The sequence below is a fragment of the Carya illinoinensis genome, chromosome 14 (genome assembly GCF_018687715.1).
Source record: "Carya illinoinensis cultivar Pawnee chromosome 14, C.illinoinensisPawnee_v1, whole genome shotgun sequence".
Taxonomy (NCBI): domain Eukaryota; kingdom Viridiplantae; phylum Streptophyta; class Magnoliopsida; order Fagales; family Juglandaceae; genus Carya; species Carya illinoinensis.
The window spans coordinates 25424720-25445168 of record NC_056765.1 but is presented as its reverse complement, the minus strand read 5'-3'; the positions used below and the strand labels follow the sequence as shown (position 1 = coordinate 25445168).

Below are 20449 nucleotides of genomic sequence, written 5' to 3'. Positions count from 1 at the left end.
ATTAAGTCTCGTTTATTTTTACATATGAGATGAGATGAGATGAAAGTTAAAAGTTGAATTAAATATTGTTAGAATATTTTTTTAATATTATTTTTATTTTGAAATTTAAAAAAATTAAATTATTTATTTTATTTTATGTGAAAATTTGAGAAAATTTTAATAATCAGATGAGATGAGATGAATTAAGAATGTTTATAAGAACAAATGTGAAAAAACGTTTAAATTTATTAGTAATAAGAAAAAACTTTAAAATTAAGTTAAAAAAAGTTGAAATAAGATTATTTATATGAAATAGAGAAAATATAGATAAATAACTAAAGTAGCTTTTGCAAAGTTAGTAATGGCTCATAACGAGCTGGTGTGGAGACGTGAGGAACCATTCAAGCCTCTTGAAGCTCCACAACGGAGCTTTCACAGTTGCAATTCGAGAATGATTAATTGGTTTGTAACTTTCTTGCAACTGTAGATTAAACGGGGAAGATTAACTGCACTAGTATCGTGAATTTCTTGTGAAAAGAATGGAGCAAATTTAAGATCCATAAAATAAATAAATAAATAATACTTTTTTCTAATACTCCCCACTTTTGATTTTTAAAGACAATGCATAGACTTTGTATATTTTAAAACTGTATTTAATATAAAATTATGACATTATGCGGAGTCATCTCCTTCTCTGAAAGAGTGAGGTTGGTTGCTTTGTCTTAAAAGCTTGTGTCTCTTGGAGATTATTCTTCAAGAGTGGGGGTAAAGGAATGGCAGAGGAACTAACGAAGTAATGGAAGGGCCTAACTCTTATAGAAGAAGAAAAACAAGTCATATTAGTTACTGAAGATGTAGTTAATACTATATGTTCTTGTGGGAGACATTGCATTCTTGCAATAATCATAACTGATAAGTCAGTTAATAAAGAAGCCTTTCGTTCGACTCTATCAAAAGTCTGGAGATCAGTTGGCTGGGTCACTTTTAAACAAATGGGAGATAACAAGTTTTTGTGGAGTTCCAGAATGTCCATGATAAAGAAAAAGTTCTTCAGGGCAGACCGTGGTCCTTTGATAGATACTTGGTAAGTCTGCAGCACTTTGAAGGAAATTTGTCCTCAAAAGATATCTAGTTTTGATTTGAACCTTTATGGATCCAAATGCATAACCTTCCACTAGCAGTCATGATACGAGATATGGGATATCTCATTGGCTCAACCATTGGCAAAGTACTCACTGTGGATGTTGACAATGAAGGGATTGGCTAGGGCACTCTCTTGAGGTTAAGGGTAGAAGTTGATATCACAAAACCTTTGGTTTGTGGTAGACTTTTAAGTTTCAATAGCAAACAGATTTGGATCAACTTCAAATACGAGAGACTTCCTAATTTTTGTTTCAAGTGTGGGACACTGAAGCACATTCATGAATTATGTTTGTCCTTTGGAGACTAGACTAACCATTATCGATATGGCCAATGGTTAAGGGCCAACTCTACTCCATCTGGTGGCTTGGTGATCAAAAAAATATGATGGTAGTTTCAACTCTAGTAATTCCTGTCGTCGGCAATGGAACTCCGATGAGGAAGATAGCAACACTGCTAAAAAAGAAAAGAGTAACCAAATGAGAGAGTCTGAGGCACACTCTAAGGTATTATCACAGGAAAATGTGATTGTGGAGAAGGAAAAGGAAACATTTCTAATTGAAGACACTAGCACTCCCAAAACAGCTAGTTTTATCATTTCCTATGACAGTTTGAATTTTTAAAATGAGTCTGGTGAGGAACAGAATATTCTTTTGAAGGAGGTGGCTAGTGATTTCATGCATTAAGATTATGTGACATTTATTGACCCTACTGATAAGGATATGGACAAAAAATCAAAGGAGATCCCTATTAATAATACTCAATCTGCCAACGTAACAAAGTGGAAGAGGAGGGCTAGGGCCCATAATACACCTCTTATGAAGCACAACAGTTAATCTCAGCCAAGTCTACTGGGCCCTCAAAGAAAATGCTACTATTGGTTGATGAGGATGGTTTGGAAGGCAGCATTTAGTTGAAGAAAAAGAAGGCAAGGCTTACTCCTGCAAAGATCAAGGTAGGTTGACTTAGTGGAGGTTGCCACCAACAACAATTAGTTACCTTAACTGGAACTGTCGAGGGGTTAGGAACCCTCGAATAGTTAGTGAGCTTCACCACATGGCGAACACTAAGCACCTACAAGTTCTCTTTCTCATTGAAATAAGGTGTGGTAGTAAGAAAGTTGGATTTATAAGGAATAAAATTGGTTTTGAAAACAGTTTTATGGTAAACAATAAAGGGTGGAGTAGGGGTCTGGCTCGTTTTTGGAGATTTTAGTTGGATGTCGAACTACTCTCTTTCACACAATGGCACATTTTTTCTAGTGTCACTATGCCTCTTAATGGAAAGAAATGGATCTTCACATGCTTCTACGGGAACCCAATTATTGCTAAGAAAGTGGAAAGTTGGAGTCTCCTATGTGCACTCAAACCTACTACAATTATAGCTTGGTTATGCATGGGAGATTTTAATGAAATACTCATTCACAGTGAAAAAGATAGTGATGCTAACAGACCTTATGGTCAGGTAGAAGCTTTCAAGTTGGTTATTGAGGAGTGCGAATTGAGTGATCTGGGATATAATGGTGACAAGTACACATGTAGTAATAATAGGGAAGGTGATGTTTTCACAAAAGAAAAGTTAGATCGAGCTTTTGGTAACCTTGAGTGGCTCAGCACTTATGGACAATACTCTACAAGCACTCTACAAACCATTACTGGTCTCTCTTATTGCTTCAAATGACCATATCAACAGAGTGCGACCTTTAAGATATGAGGGATGTAATGAAGTTGTTCATCTCGCATGGCAGGGTTTGATGTGTTCCCCAAGCTTATTATCAAGTGTCACTACAAGTTTGAAAAAATGTCAATTGAGACTAAAACAATGGAGTAAGAATTCCCACAAAGGCCAGACTAAGCTAATCAACTCTAAGCTTGAGAAGATCAAACACTTGTAAAAATCAAATGTTTGAAGTTTTAATGTAGATATTTAACAGTTGCAATGTGAGGTAAATGCATTAATAGAAGAGGACCACGTTAGATGGAAGCAAAGGTTAAAGCAAGCTTGTCTAAAGGATGGGGACAAGAATACTAAATATTTCTATAAGTGTAATAGTCAAAGAAAGAAGACTAATACCATCTCTAAGATCACTAACAGGTATGGAAACTCCTCTTTTGACATTGAATTTATTAGTAGCACTTTTTAGGAGTTTTTCAGGACTTGTTTGCTACTTCTAATCCTAAAGGCATTGATATATGCCTAAGTCCATTTCAAAATTCAATCACTGAGGAGATGAATATTAGCCTCACCAGAGTTTTATTTGAACTGGAAGTTAAGGAAGTTGTTTTATTAATAAATCCTCTTGGCTCCTCTGGACCAGATAGCTTTCCTATTGCTTTCTATCAACAACACTGGGATATTGTGGGACCTGGAGTATGTGTTCCAATTTTAAAGGCCCTTAATCATGGAAGGTGGACACAGGGCCTTAATGATACCTTCATTGCTCTAATACCAAAAAAGAAAACTCCCTCCATTGTTTTAGACTTCAAGCCAATTAGCCTTTGCAATGTCTTTTACAAAATTATTGCAAAAGTCCGAGCAAATAGGTTGAAATTTGTTCTATCTGATATGATCTTACCAACTCAGAGTGCATTTGTTCCAAGCAATCTTATTACTAATAATGTGATTGTAGCCTTCGAAGTTTTACATACAATGAGGTGTAGAACGAAGGGAAGAGAAAGTTTTATGGCCTTAAAGCTAGACATAAGTAAAATCTATAACAGGATTGAATGGAAGTTCTTGCAGGTAGTTATGATGAAAATGGAGTTTGTACAAAAATGGGTTGATCTTATCATGCAATGTGTCTTCTTTGTGTCTAATTCCATTCTTTTAAATGGATCCCTACAAGAAAGCTTTTTCCCTTCAAGAGGAATAAGATAGGGTGATCCTTTCTCACCCTATCTTTTTATCCTATGCTCTGATGCCCTCAATTGTTTATTAAATAAGGCTGAAGTGGATAGTATGCTTACTGGATTGCCTCTGGGCAGAAGTCATGTTTCCATTAGCCACCTATTTATTGTAGATGATAGTCTGTTGTTTTGCAAAGCAAACTCTCTTGAATGGAGCAAGATGATCAGCCTTCTAGATGTTTATGAAAAAGCCTTGGATCAAAGGCTAAACAAGAATAGGACTTCTATCTTTTTTAGCAGCAACACCATAAGTGAGCCTAAGGATCTGATTATTAGAGTTGCAGGAATAAAAGTCACTGGATCTTATGAAAAATATTTAAGGCTACCATCCATTGTGGGAAGGTCAAGGTCCAACTAAAGTAAGAGCTAGGTTGAGCAACTGGAAAACAACTTTTCTATCTTAGGCAAGTAAGGAGGTGATGTTAAAATTAGTAATCCAAGCAATACCAACTAAATATATAGGATTGTTCAAACTACAAAAGAAGCTGATCTATGAGCTTAACAAAGTTATGAAGAACTATTGGTGGGGTCAACAGACCAATAAAAACAAAATCCACTAGATAAAGTGGGATCAGAAGAGAAAAGCAAAGATTTGAAGACTTCAATCTTGTCATGCTGGCAAAACAATGTTGGAGGATTTTTAAGTCTTGACTCCTTGGCAACACAGGTTCTTAAAACAAAGTATTTTTCAAATGCAAATTTCCTCAAAGCTAGACTAAGTACTACTCCTTCTTATGTCTGGCAAAATCTGTTGGCTGCAAGATCATTGTTGGAAAAATGTCTTTTCTTGAGAATTGGAAATGGAGAACAAGTTAGTATCTGGGATGATAAGTGGATCTCTCAACTAGCTACCTACAAGCCTCAAAGCTCTATCAAATTCCTCCAGGCATATACTAAGGTTTTAGAGCTTATTGATTCAACTACCAAGCAATGAAACCTATCCTTAGTGTATGCAATTTTCTCTAAGGAAGAAGCTAATCTTATCAAAACCATCCCTATTAGTCCATGCAATAGTCCTGACAAATTTACTAGGAGATGTACAAATAATTGTCTATTCTCTATGAAGAGTGCTTATCACTTAAGAGTAGCATTTCAAGAGCAAAAGCAGGGTCAATCATCAGGTGTGCAGACTTCAAAAGACTCATGGCCAAAACTTTGGCAACTGAATATCCCTCAAGCTTGCAAGACTTTTCTATGGAGGGCCTGCCTAAATGCCCTTCCTACAAAACTTAACCTTTTCAAAATAAGAGTTGTTGATAGCTCAAGTTGTCCAATTTGTGGGTAGGAACCTAAGATAGCTAAGCATTCAGTTTGGGAGTGTATTTCAGTTAGAGATGTATGAGGCAATGTTCAATCAAAATTCAAATACTCAAGTCTCAAAGGAAAGGCTTTAAGGGTATTCTGGAGGATTTGTTTGAGTTGTTTGATAAGAAGGAAGTTGAAGTATTCTCAATCATTTCCTAGAAGATTTGGACTAGTAGAAATGATTTTGTATTCAAGGATACTTTTACTCATCCAAATCAACTCATGCATCACTCACTACTTCTTTTGCAAGATTTCCAACAGGATAATAGTAGTCCTAAGACCCCAACAGCAACTCACAATGTAGCAGTACCTTCATGGCATGCTCCTCCTCATAATGTCTACAAGCTTAACCGGGATGCAGTAGTGGATAAAATTCATTGTAAGGTTAGAACTAGAGCAATCATTCTAGATTGAGAAGGTTTTGTTATTGGCACTTTAAGGATGAACACTGATCTATATCCTGATCCACTACTAGCTAAGGCACTTGCAACCCGAAGTGATGTTATTTTCTGTATAGATCTGGGGCTAAAGCAGGCCATTTTGGAGGGTGATACTTTTCAAGTAGTTGAAAGGATCCAGAAGCAACAAGTAAATGACACTTGCTTTGGTATGTTTATAGTAGAAATTGTAGAATTTTGTTTTCTTTTTTCTTTATTATTATTATATTATCAATGGTCGATGAATCATATAGGGAGGGATTGTTATAAGGCTGCTCATGCTTTAAGCAATGATGCTTTGGGGGTCACTGATGTTATGATTGATCTAGAAGATTTTCCTCAATGTATTTAATCATTTTGTTGATGTTATTAATAAAGACTTGATTTCTCTAAAAAAAAAAAAAAAGATTGTATCTAGTATTATTAATTAAATAAAGTGTATTTTGTAAAATTAGATTTAATTTTTAATAAAGTGGAATGTTTGTATTGGTTGATGGTTAAATGGATTGGAAGATAGTTGTCTTGGATACAATTTCATTCTGAAATGTTCCAACACTGTACGAAACTCCCTAAATTCTATTTTCTGTTCTGAGTTGACTCCTTTGAGAATTCAATATTTATCCTGGAAAGAAAAATCAATTGAATTTGAATATTACTATTTTTCTATTATGTGCTTTAATATTTAGTTGTATGGGGTATACATATGTGTGGCAAGCAAGGAAATGCTAGAGAGTAAAAGATGAGCAAATGTGGTATCACGCTGGACTCATATGATAGAAGGCAATTAAAGGATAAAACTATACAAAATGCATCGTACAGGTTCATATATAAACCCTAGGAAGGCACAACCAACATGGAAACCTAGTTAATTGTATTTCATTGGGATACAAATCTATAGAGATAAGTCCAAGCGAGATATCTGTTCCGAGTAGACACTATCAACAACCGAACCATGCTTTAGAAGGTAACATATCAAACTAGACATTGAGAATCATGCCTTTGAAGGGGTTTTGCCATAGTAAAACACCTCAGCCCTTATAGATAGCCGGTATGTGCTAGAGATTTATTCATAAGTTACAAACTCCTATCTAACTTAAGCATCGGAGGCATCCCTCATTGGATTTCTTGATTTTTCCCTTTTTAATTGCAGGTTGTTTGAGCACATTGTAGTCATTGCTAGAAACTGTATTAACAATTTGGGGCCGTCTGTGGGAACGCTTGATTAATTAGTGAAGTGAGATTCAGTATCCCAATAACCATTTGCTTTCATACAATTTGCAGCTAAGAAACATCTATGATGATGAACAGGTGGATAGAACATAAAGAACATTTACAGAGATGGAGGAAAGGCTACAAAAGATGAAGTTGGAGATAGAGGCCTTAGAAAGGGAAAATGAGGTCTTGAAGTAAAAAGATGAGGGGGTCTTAACGTGGCGAGGGTCGGATTGAAACAAACAACTTGATAAGAAGTCTTAGAGCAATAAAGAATATTATGCACGACAGTCGACACGACCTCGGGGATAAACATGAGGAGATGACAAAGTACGTGTGAACATTGTCATTGGTTAATAACCTACTCAATAGCACAAACGTCTCATATAATGCAACGATCATGATAGTGCCTCTACCCCTAAAGGATGAAAGTGCACAAAAATTAACTTTTCGTAATGAGCAAATGTGGTATCACTTGAGACTCATATGATAGTGAGCAGTTAAAGGATGAAACTATACAAAATTCACTTTATGGGTTCAAAGATAGATCCTAAGAAGGCGTGACCAACGTGGAAACCCAGGTAATCATATCCCAATGGGATACAAGTCTACAGAGATAATTCCAAGTGAGATACTTACGCTAGATGAATGCTATAAACAACTAAACCAAGCTCCAGAAGGTAACATTCCAAAATAGGCACTTAGAGTCGTGCTTCTAAAGGGGCTTTGCATTAGTAGAACACTCTAATCCTTATAAATAGCCTACTAGGTATGTGCTAGAGATTCATTCATTAGTTATAGAAATGGTTAACTCCTCTCTGACTTAAGTATTGAGGCATCTCCTATTGGGTTTGCCGAGTGTTTCTTTTTTATTGTAGGTCGTTTAAGCACATTGTAGGCATTGCTGGAAACTACATCATCAAGTTGATTCACATGTTGTAGCCAACATAAATGATATTTTATTGGATAGGGTTTTTCTTAAAACTAGATTAGAGGAAGTCTCTTTCAATTTGTTTAAAAGATTGACATGTGTACCTTTGAGCACTCAATCAGTACAAATATATTTTTTATAAAGTGACACACCTTAATTTTTTAATATATAATTTTTTAAAATATACGCGCTTATCACTTTCTTAACAGAGACTTATCATATCTATTAATGAGTTCAAGGAAACTTTTTTTCACCATCCAACCTGATTTGAAAGAAAAATCTATCATATTTTTTAATAGAAAATGAGATAGGAAAATAAAGCATTTTTCAATACTATCATTTCTTTTGCAACACGACCAACTAACTACTAAAATTTTCACATTATACCAAACTATTATTCTTGTTTATCAATTTATGATCAAATTGAGTAGTAATTTTTTATGTTGTAAAATATGTTTCTTTTTATCAACTTAAATTCTAAATTATAAAAAGTTTTAATCAAGGATGGAAAAGTTGGAATTTAGAAAGGTGTCGTATAATTTAATTTGATGACATCTAAATTTATAATCTTTTTTATTATGTAATAAAAGTCGATTATCTATTTTTTTAAATTAGCTTATAATTGCACTAGCAATGCACGTGCATGATTCCACGTAAGGAGTGAAGTGCTAACCACCTCTAAGAGAACCATGAAAAGTGTTGATCACTTCAGCAAGCACCTTAAAGTAGCGTATGCTCGCCACCTCTGTGAGGATCGGATCATGCTTGGGAGCAACCACAATAGAGAATAAAAGTTCTTGCCATCTCGATAAGGATTGGGGGATAGTAACTTCCTCTCAAGGGGATAGTAACTGATGCAAGGAATTTCGATGTTAAATGAATTAAAGTCAGCAATGGCTTTATTCTCTACATTCCTCCTATGACTTAATCGTACTTATTAACAAATTTTTTTCAAAGTGGTCTTAAAGTTAACGCAGTTATTGAAAAATGCATTTATGACTCTACTCCATTGTGTAGTTGACATTCCAACCCAAAATGTGTCTCTAACATAGGCCGACATCCAACAACGTCGGTCACTTCGTAGTGATCCCATGTGTTCTCATGAAGATCATAGGTATCGAGCAAATCATACTAACGCTCTTCCGAATTCATACTCACTTAAAGAGTCATGCATACACTTCTGTAGAGTACTCTTGATCTCTTCATATCAAGAATGTGATCCAAACATCTCAAGAAAAATTTTGATTATGTGTCATAAGCATAATCGATGCCTAAAGTTGGAAACACCCTTGCAATTGCAATTTGCATTGCCTTGTCTTGGTCTATGATAATTTCATTTGGGGGTTGGTCATTCATACACTTCAACTATGATTCAAACAACCACTCAAAGGTATCTGCATCCTCATTAGATATCAATCCACAATCAAATAAGATTGACTGACCATGGTGGTCCACACCTAAATGGTGCAAAAGGCATCTTATAATTGGTTATGTTATGTCAAATGTAATCACATCATTGAATGATTCATATGTAGCTCTACTTGGGGCATCAGCCCAAAACAAATTCTTTAACCTCAAGTCATGGTCCACAGCTATCTCATAATAAAAATTCAAATTTGTTTTTTGCATTTCAAGTAGCATAGAGCTTTAGAACCTCCAATCCTGAGGCGAAGTTGTCGTGCTTTGTCAATATAGTTTTGAAACATCTCACCGAATGACACATTCTCATAACCACCACCTCAACAACGGGGGACATTCTCATTCCTACCTTTCCATTTGCTTCAAGCCTCTTATCCACACGAGAATTAACCTTCTTAAAGCATCTTAAATGTTTTGCCTTTTTTGAACTACAAGCATGTGTATGCTCCAACTTTACTCTAGACAAGGCATATCTGCCTTTATCATTCATCGTCGCATTAATATTAGCATTACATTATATCTTCTCTATTTGTCTTGGCTTGAGAATATTGGCAACCTTACTCTTTGACATGCCTTGCCGCGCACATACCAAGGTAAACCATCTGACATTCCCATCTTATTACTGTTTAGAATTCCTTCTACACACTCCAAACCCCTTTTGCTTACCATACTTTATAAAGTAAGACTGAACTTTTTCTGCATATGAAAATTTCATTCAGGTTCTTCAATGGTTTCATCACATTCCTGCTCATTATCAAAGCATACCTCATCATACTCATTATCAGAGATCCATGGCAGAATCTATTGCAAGTCCAGCCTTTGAATTAACTAATTAGAAATCCAACCAGATTCAAAACAAAGTCAGAGCCACATAATTTTTTCACCAAAAATGCATGCTTATATTTATGTGATAGCTACTTTGTTATAGGAAGCGCAAGCAGAAAATGTAGCAAGTGCATGTTGTTGCCTTAAAAAATTCAACGATGCTTTTGCTAGATGCCTGAATTGTATATACATATTTGTTAAGATGTTTTATTTTCTCATAGTAAATGATTATGGATATTAGCTACAATGTATTGAAATGTTGTTGTGCTTCACTTTTAGTTGCATATTAACAAGGTTTAGCTATCAATAAATATTGATTGTTAAATTGAGAGGCATACATGATTCTAAATAGATTACATGCTTGTTATTACTTTGTGATATTTCTCCATCCAAGTCTGAAAAAATGAGATCTACAAATAGTTTAATTCAATTCCAATCTATATAAAAGGTCAGTAATAATAAAAATAAACATAACAAATCTTAACATTTGTAAATCGAATACAACTGATTCTAAAATTATAATATTTGTAGATTAAAAACCCTAGCATTCGAGTAAAAAATGGAGAAAAAGAAAATATATTGCTTGGATTTGTGGGGGGACAAAGCCAGTGGGAGGGTAGCCGAAGGACAATGTCGAAAATGGAGCTTTGTCACGCAGACTAGAGGATGGCGCTGGACTGAAGGAGAGGAATGATTGATAGACAATTCTTAGTACGTTTAGATCTTGAGGGTTATTAGGGAGAGAGACAATCGGATTCTTGTTTGTTTCTTTTTTTTTATAAGTAATAATCATGTGTCATGCTACTTTAGTAGGTACCAATTGTCAGCATATTTTCTCTATGATTCTAGCATTAAACTACAAGAAATAACTCTCCTAAAGCGTTCGATTCAACATCTCAACCAAGATCCGATGAGAGAAAATAGCGAATTTTGTAATACGCACCAGTCAATAACTCGAACAATAGCTGACATGAGTGTATCAATGCTATATGGTAAAACAATTCTTATTACGGCATCTTTTAACTAACAACATGATCGACTATTAGGGATATTTTAATCTACACAATTACAAGAAAAACACCAATTTTGATACTAGATTGTATGGGTGATAATATATGACACGACTTGTTAACCTAACACAAACATAACACGATAATAGAGGATTTAAATTTAGCCTTAACAAGTTTGGGTCAAAACAGGTTAACCTGTTAAGACATGATTATTTAACGGGTCACTAATGGGTCAACCCATTATAACCCATTAAGAAAATTAAAATTACATTTTTATCCTTAACCTAAAAACTGAAAAACCATAAGTGACTATGCCACCCCCACAGTCTTGAGTCTCACCCTCGGACCCTCACAAATTCACAATTTCAGTCTTAGACATTCATCTTCAAAACCCTAACCCACGCCACCACCTCCCTCACAAGTCGCAGCCTCGTCGTTCAGCTACTAGCCACTCAGTCGTCTCAAACTCTCATGGCATCCAAGGCCATCTCTAACTCTCTCACAAACCTTCTTCTTCTTCTTCTTCATTTGAAAATGATGATCTTGCTACCCATATGCGAAAAAGCTAATTGGTGCTTTACTTGGATGAACCTAAGGTAGATTACCAGATAGAAATACAAAACTTGATATTATTTTCTTTTCAAAAGGAAATGAATTTCATTATCCTGATCTTGCTTATATGACTCATGACATTTTCTATAGTTGTATCTTGATATCCTTATCTTCCAGTTTCTACAGTTGTATCTTAATCTACTTTTAGTGTTAGTGGGCGTATCATTAATCAGTTTAAGAGTATACTGAAAGTAAATATTGTTGAAACATTAGTCTGCACAAGAGATTGGTTATATGGCCAGAAAGGTAACATTATTTTTATTTTATTAAATAAGATTGAGGATGCTACATGCAGTTGTGAGTCATGATCCATGAGATACTCTAGATTATACTTATGCCTTTTGGTTTAATAAGTATTTTAGTTTAATGAGTTTTCTCTAACAAGCCAGAGCATGTGTCACATTGATCAGAAGTAGTGCAGGTAGAATTAACATACTTAATTCCATGAGCTAGCTGGTAGTTGCATTAATCAAATGGAAACAATATGAAATTTACAAATTCGCACACAACACACTGCTGGATCATGATGATCATGTCATCATCTTACAACAATAGTGTATATTATGCTACATATACACTACAGAATTAAAAATTAAATATTTTAATCGAAGTCAATGCATTGGATCTTGGAAATGAAAGGAACAATACGAAAAGTCTAAATGTAGGCACAAGGGGGAGGACTCCCCGCGAACGGCATCCAACGTGGAGTCAAACGCACCGTTTTAGAATAAATAAAACGGTGCGTTTGGTTGAAGTTAATATCGTGTAAATTGCAAACACGAAATGGTGTGTTTGGTATTTCATAGAATGTCCCCGTGCTCTCCCTCCCCTTCCCTCTCATTCCCAACCCTAACCCTCCCTCCCCTTCCCTCTCTCCGTGAGATCCTTTCCCCAACCCTCACCCTAAACGGTGGAAACAATGTGCGTAACTCACTACTCCACTTTAGGTCTTTGCACGAGGTACGGTGAATAAAAGGCTTTCATCAGAGCATGCTTTGTGCAAATGCCTGAAACTCGAGAAGCTGGATTTTGTTCGAAGTGGACCCAACCATTTATTTCTAATGTATTGTTGCACGAACTCCACATAAGTTACGTTTCCAACATTTGGAGCATTTTCCATTTTTTGTCATCTTTCAAAAACATTGTCATCTCCTTTCCAACGGTGTGATGAGCTATGCAAATTTCAAGTAATTTTTGCGTTTACTTCTGTTGCATGTAGTTGAGTATCCAATGTTTAAAACTATATCAGGAATGAAAATTTATTTAGATGATTTATTTTTTGGAAGTTTGACAATGAATTTGTCATGGGGTTGGTTATAGGTTACAAGGAGTGTGGTATGTAGATAATACAAGAAGCATATGTTAGTGAACTAGTGCATTGGGAGATTTTGACCTGTTAGGAGTACAACAGCCGCTTATAAAGTTGATCTTACAAATTACATGCCTCTTGATTTTTGACCTGTTATTATTATAATGATTTTTTACCTCTTGTTTTTTTGAGTGAAATGACAAGTTTTTTAGTTAACTTTTTAAATCCATAATGCAGATTTTTTTTTTCACCACATGCAGTCTGCAGCCGTTTTTTTGAGTGAAATGGCAAGTGTTTTAGTTAACTTTTTAAGTCCATAATGCAATTTTTTTTTTCACCACATGCAGTCTGCAACAGTTTTTTTGAGTGAAATGACAAGTTTTTTAGTTAACTTTTTAAGTCCATAATGTAGATTTCTTTTTTTCAATGAATTTGTCAACGAGGCTGATTATAGGTTACAAGGAGAATGGTATGTAGATAATACGAGAAGCATATGTTTCTCCGATTCAAAGCACATCCCTGGCTTTGGATCCTTAACAATATCATCCCCATCAGTTTGCTGGACATGAAGTGACCCAGAACTGCCAGCCTCTTTGGTCTCAACAGTATTACCCAAAGAGGCAGTAGACTGCTCTTCACAGTCTATCAATTGTAAAGTGACCTCACTAATCTTTTCAATAGAGTTACGTTGTTGCACTTTATTTTCTTGCAAATTAGGAGAAAAAAGTATTATATGATAATATATGTTCTAAATAATGTAAAAGACAACGCATATGAAAAATCAAACACATTACCTCACTACCACATGGATATGGGTTGGCATTCGTCGGAGGAACAAATGCTGGTAAAGCTGAACAAGAGCTAGAGGCTACACTAGTGCTGCTTTGTACACTACAACTAGCAGTTACACTAGAGCTTACATTGGTTGGGGAACTAGACATGGGAACGATCGTAGAGTTCCATGTTTGTTGCTGCAGTTTTCCAAATAAAAATTTAACATAAATACTTAAACCAAATATTGTATAGAAAAAAAAAATTAAAACACACTAACTACAATAAATATTTCAAGACATAATCACCCGATTGCTCCATAGATATGGGTAGGCAGTTAGAGGAGGTCTTATCATTGGTATGGTGGAACTACTCAAGGTAGCAGTACTTGACGCAGCAGCGGTTGTAGAGTTCCATGGTTGTTGCTATAGTTATTCCAAAAAAAATTAAAAAAATAAATAATTAGACCAAATATTCAAGTTCATAAAATTAAAGCTATCATCCAACGATCACCTGGTTGCTCAATGGATATGGGTTGGCACTTGGAGGAGGCATAAAAGGTGGTAACCACGCATGAGGCACTGGACCGTAATAACTTGGCATGTAGTTTGAAACGCATGGATAAAGTGGTCGTGATATGTCCTAACATGTAGTAACATAATATTAATCAACCTAAATGACCAATGACTACACATAAAATAAACATACGCCAACTGTTGAAAGAGGTGTACAATACCGTGGTTGGTGGATTAGTGGTAGGAGGTGCTATGCGGGATGCGTCTTCTTTCTTTTTTTCCATCTACACAATTCCAAATAAAACTACATCAACAATGAAAGCAAGTGGGTGGTTGTCAAGAATGACGCATATAATTATATTAATAAAGTGTGTAAAAAATACCAAACTATGGACTAAATATTTGAAAAATTGGAGATTTATTTCTATGAAATTTCATCCTTTTTTTCATATTAAATAGCGTTCAACAAAAGGAATGTGGATAAATGTTTCATTTGTGCCATTAAATTACTTGCTTTTTTTATTATATTATTAAGAAATTCATTTATTGTTCCTGCTTAACCTTATTTTCTTTCTTCTTTTTTGTCTCCTCCTGTTTATTGTGAGTGGATAGTTGCACCATCAATCTCTATACACCTATCTTTTCAGTCAAAAGAAGCATTTTAAGTGTGTTTTTGTATAGGTTATTGGAACTAACATTTAGAAAATATTCTCTCTCAAAAAAAAAATCTAGATAATATTCAATCTAGACAAACCGCCTATAAATCCAAAACTATCTTGACCTTGGAAGTTGTTAAATTGCAAGATAAATACAAAACTTAACATCATATTATGGGTTGGTCACAAGGATTTCAATGTTATTGATAGGACAAAAGTAGCGTGTTCCTCAAATTAGTTACTATTGGTAGAAACTAATTTTGAATTTAATTATTTATTTAACAACTTTGAAAGCAATTGGGTGTCCTTCTCATTTAACAAATTTTTCAGAACCCTCTTTACCTTCTCATTTATCTGATTTTAGTGACTAAAATAATTTGAAAAAATTAAAACCATTCTTGATCTTGAATCTACTAAAATAGGAACAGCCTTATGAAGGCCTCCTCAATGCTCTTCTTCTCCTTCATTTCCCTTCTATATTCACTTCTCCAGCCTTCTCACTCCATAGAAATACTCCATTGGTAAGTATTAAAAATCTAGAGACAGAAATATATAAAAAAAATTTCTAAATCTTAGATCTGAGAAGATTGCCTCCTTGATTAGCTTTTCTTTTGTCGATTTTCTGCTTCCTGAATCGAGAATCTGATTTCCCCTACTATGCTAAGTTTGAACACTTTTTATGAAAACTGAAGGATGAAAGGTATGAGAGAGAGGAGATCTGCAATGCTTCTAAATGTATTTGCCGTTGCTGTCCATTGAGCTTGAAATGTAATTCCCGTTGGTTTGCTTTTTTTTTTTTTTTTTTTTTTATAATATAAATGCTGACGTGGCAAAATGCCACGTCAGTGGAGTTCGTTTGTGCCTGCCTCTAGCGCTACTTGAAACAATAATAACTAAATGAATGTGTAACGATCTGGATTTGTCTCCTTTTACTAATATTTTTTTGGAAAGTCAATTTCCACAAGAGTTCTTGCAAGTTATTATCTTAATTCCTTTACTTTTAACAAGTGTTTAAATATAAGTAGGATAAATATTATTTTAATTCTTTTATTAATGTCATTTTTTTAATAGATACACAAGAAATGAAATTAGACGGGTTAGCTTAAGATGTAATGGAATTTGAGAACCATAAAAACAAGGAGGACGCTACACTTCTTTCTTCAAGTTCTACATTTGTTTAGATTTATGTGTGTATCATATCTGGGATTGTAATATTAATATTATTACAAAATGTGTTTATCAGAATTGATACTGTTGGAATTTTATTGGAGGATGATTATAATGTCATTGTCAAACAAGAGAATGGGTCATGGGTGTAATGTAATCAGTGGGTTGGTGTTCTAACTATGCAGGGTTTTGTGACTGTGTTTATCATATTTGGTATTGTTGGGATTTTAATTTCCATATATTTATTATTTGGATTGTAATTTTGGACTTATAGTTGGTTTTATATATATTTTTTTAGATATTTTGATTTTAATATTTATATAAAATTAACCAAGTCAAATGGGTTAATTTTGAATTTGTTCAACCCATTAACATAAACGGGTTGAAACAGATCGTGTTATATTGTATTAATCTATTTCGTAGAATTCATTAATGAGTCAAAATAGAATCGTGTCATGTCAACCCGTTATGTTAATGAGTCGTATTGTAGTTTGAAATTATGAGACAATAAGCCTAACGGTCATATTCAGATTGACCTATATAATATAATATATATGCTTTAACACGACATGAGCTCAACCTGTTAACACGATTTGACACTCCTACTAAATTGGCTCTTTCACAAGTATGGAAATAGATGAACTTATGATAACTTACAAAAAAAAAAAAAAAAAAAAAAGAACTTACAAGAGAAATGTTACCATGTACTTAATTTATATTACCTATTTTATCATTTGACATGGCACCACAATGTGATGTCACGTATCTTATTTTAAAACAATAATGCTATATCCCCTAGCAGGGCCAGGGGGTTCTCGTTGGGAGCTAACACTCCCAATTTTTTTGTTTTTTTTTTCTTAATGATTAAGAAAAAATTATTTAATGTTATTATGAATATTTTTAAAATATTTAAAAATATTAAAAAACGATATAAAAAAATTAAAAAAAATATTTTTTAAACCTAACGAGAACCCCAACGGTGTCTCTAGCACGCTACTATTTAAAATATTAAAAATACTAACATAAAATGATAGGAAAAATATAAGATTTTAGTATTTCTTTTTTTATATTTGTTGGTATCATTTTATTTTAAATATATTTTTAAATTTTCTTAATAAGTCACATAGATATCACAACAAGAGATAAAATCAAAGGGTGAGTGCTACAACTTTGAATTTATAATTATTTAAAACTTTGAATGATATGAGCTCTACATCTTCAAGGACTCGGAAAGCCGAAACAATGGCGGGAAACAAAACCCTAGAAACCCACAAAGATGAAAGGGTGAGTGCTACAACTGATAGCAGAAAGAAAGAGATGGATAAAGTGATACCGGAGGCGGGGGAGCTGCCAAGAGCTATCGTCCGCCGGGTCGTGAAGAATAAGCTCTCCCAATGCTCCCACGACTGCGACATGTCCGTTCACAAAGAGTCCCTCCTCGCTTTCTCCGAGAGCGCTCGCATCTTCATTCACTACCTGTCCGCTACGTAAGCTTCCCCAAAATTAAAATCTTTCCTCTCGCACAATTTCTTCGAATTTTTTTAAAAACTTAGGGTTCGATCTTTTTGTGGCTATTCAAAATTGTCTTCTAGCTAGGGTTGTAGCGTAGGAGCAATTTTTATTCAGTTTATGCGTCTAGGGCTATGGTTTTTTTCTTCTTCCTGGCTGATTTTAGGCTTATTTTTGTTTTGCTATGCCGACTTTTGCCGATATCGGACGCGTGCAGGGCTAATGATATATGTAGGGAATCGAAGAGGCAGACTATCAACGCTGATGATGTGCTGAAAGCGCTTGAAGAAATCGAGTTTCCGGAGTTCCTGAAGCCTCTTAAAGCCTCTCTTGATGGTTAGTACATTACATCTGCCCACTGTCAGAGCTTCTTCTTCTGTAGCATACATTAGGATAAACGTTTCTTCTTAAAACAGGAATGAGTTTATAGTTATCAGTTTATAGATGGTCGAATCATCGAACATGTATGAACTAATACTAGATCACACTGAATTCCCCATTGCATATTTGAAGGCTTCAGCTCAACACTAACATGCCATTTTGGGAAATGAAAGTACACCTGACAAGTATCGTTCTTCATTAATATTTATTTGAACTCTACCAATAAGCTGTGGCTTGATTAAGCGGGTTTAGGACTCAGTTTTCTCTGTAACTTAACAAACAAAAAACATCCTTAGTGAGATGTGTCCCTGAAGTTAAGACCTGTCAGTTGTCAAATTGTTATTTCATTTCTTACGTAAGTTTTCAGATTGTAGATGGTGGATAGATGTTTGTTTGGGGTAATCCTTAGTAAGATGAGTAGTCCTATGAGCTGTATTACAATGTTCTTTCTTCTGGTCACATTTCGTAAAATGGTTTTCTTCTTGTTTCTCTAATGAGCTGGACATAATTTCCTTTCTTTATTTACTTGTTGGATGTGAGCATTACTAAATTAAAAACTTTTTTCTGGACCTAGGGAAAAGTGTTTTCTTGTTTATTCTGGTGGAAATGCATGTGTGGATACTTGAAAGAAGGTAACTCCAATGGAGCTATTTACAGTTGGTCCAGACTTTCTCCCAATCTCTGTTATGAACAAGGTCTGCAGAGAAGCTTTGGAGATTTTTATCAAATTTAGGATTTGATCGCTAAAAAAAGCTGCCAACTACCAAGTATAGGCGCCAAGCTCAGAAATGAGCATTGGAACTTTTTATTGGTAAGGGGAAATTTAGTTATGGAGGAATATTCAGTAATGAGAGTAAAGGTTGGTTTTGTGCCCTCTCAGTTATGTCTCAATTTGCTATATGGAACGCATTGAACAAGTGATTTGCAATCTAACTTGCACTAAAATGGCTCTTGCTGATTTTAGAAGCAGTATTGAGATTTTCAGCTCCTTTTAAGTTCTTCTGGACTTTGCTTTTATAGTAACATAGGACAGCTTGAGCAAGCAAGTTGGTTGAGCCACGAAGGTGTCAAAACAAGGCAAGTTTGAATTGCTCTGAGTGAATTGCTGTGAAGGTCTTAGTTAAGCTTTCCTTTGTGCCTTTGCAAAATAAGCATGGAATACCATTAAAACTTGGAATCTCCTTATCTTTTTCTTTTTTTTAATTCTTTTTTTATATTTAAAAATTTATTAGTATCAATAGGTGTAGCCAAGTACACTAGATGTATACAAGAGAGAGGGCATAGAAATAGATACAAGGAAATCGTGAACATTAAGCCCATGATAGGGAAATGATCCGAACAAAGCCCAAGAGGGAGAAATTAGAAACCTATCCAATCTAGATCAGCCCGATTAGATGACCATGTGAATGATCCTCCAATCTCTTGCTTGTGACAAAGACGCACCTCCCCCGATCCTCCAATCTAGATTTCGCCCATAAACTCCAGCAAAGGCCCATTCGAAATCATCTACCACCTTTTAAAAAAGGTAAGCCACTATAAATTCCCCGACACACTTCTTAACTCTCTCCGGCACTCTTGTATCCCACAAAATTAATACTCCACCCGAAGCTCCCTTAGAAGCTAAATAGGACCATCCTAAGTATTGGCAACTCCACAAACTCCGAACAAGCAATTCAAAACACACAATATCAACTTTCAACAAGCGGAGGAACTTTTTAGTTTGGAGACACTTATTAATCTTGTTTATTCCCTGAACATTCCAAGTTAAATTATTGGGCTTTACAATACAACTGGTTTTGCCCACCCTCTAGTCCTCCTTGACTTGGACTACCTCCCTTAGCATCGTTGTTGATTTGCCCAAGTAAGACGCTTTAACTTCCTGCTCTTCTTAGATCTTGGTTTTGTTCCAAGTAAGTGACCCGCTTCAATTTCTGTATATATTGCTGTGAATTGGTCCTCAAATCCTCCACATGTAGTCCCCACACTGCTGTATTTCGTTAACCTTTTGCAAAACCCAATCCTTCTAGGCATGGGCAAACTGGAAATGGATCCTTGGGGGAAGCCAACCACAAGATTATTGCTTGGCCAAGTTACAATTACTAAATAACATAAAAAAATAAATAAACAAAATTGGAGACTTTTTGTTTGTTTTTGGGGATTTTTTTTGGGGGGGAGGGGGGGGGGGGGGGGGGGGGCGGGGGGATGAAGTGGGCTAAGAGCCATTCCTCCCCCTAGATTTTTTCTGCCTTTTAGCACAAGCTCCAAGTCTAATGTAGTGAGTTTGATGCCTTCTTCACTAGCCAAATATAACTTTTGTTAGTATTTTTAGTATTGACTAAATTTGGTTTCAAAACAATGGGTAACG

General features: G+C 35.0%; 1 protein-coding gene across 1 annotated transcript; it reads left to right on the top strand.

Moving 5' to 3' along the window:
- The first annotated feature begins 17355 nt into the window (after positions 1-17355).
- LOC122293333 (DNA polymerase epsilon subunit 3) lies at positions 17356-20231 on the top strand. Its single transcript, XM_043101881.1, has 3 exons — positions 17356-17681; positions 17921-18039; positions 18659-20231. Exons 1-3 carry the CDS (start codon positions 17398-17400, stop codon positions 18718-18720), a joined length of 465 nt encoding a protein of 154 aa, XP_042957815.1. The 5' UTR covers positions 17356-17397; the 3' UTR covers positions 18721-20231.
- The last annotated feature ends 218 nt before the right edge of the window (positions 20232-20449 follow it).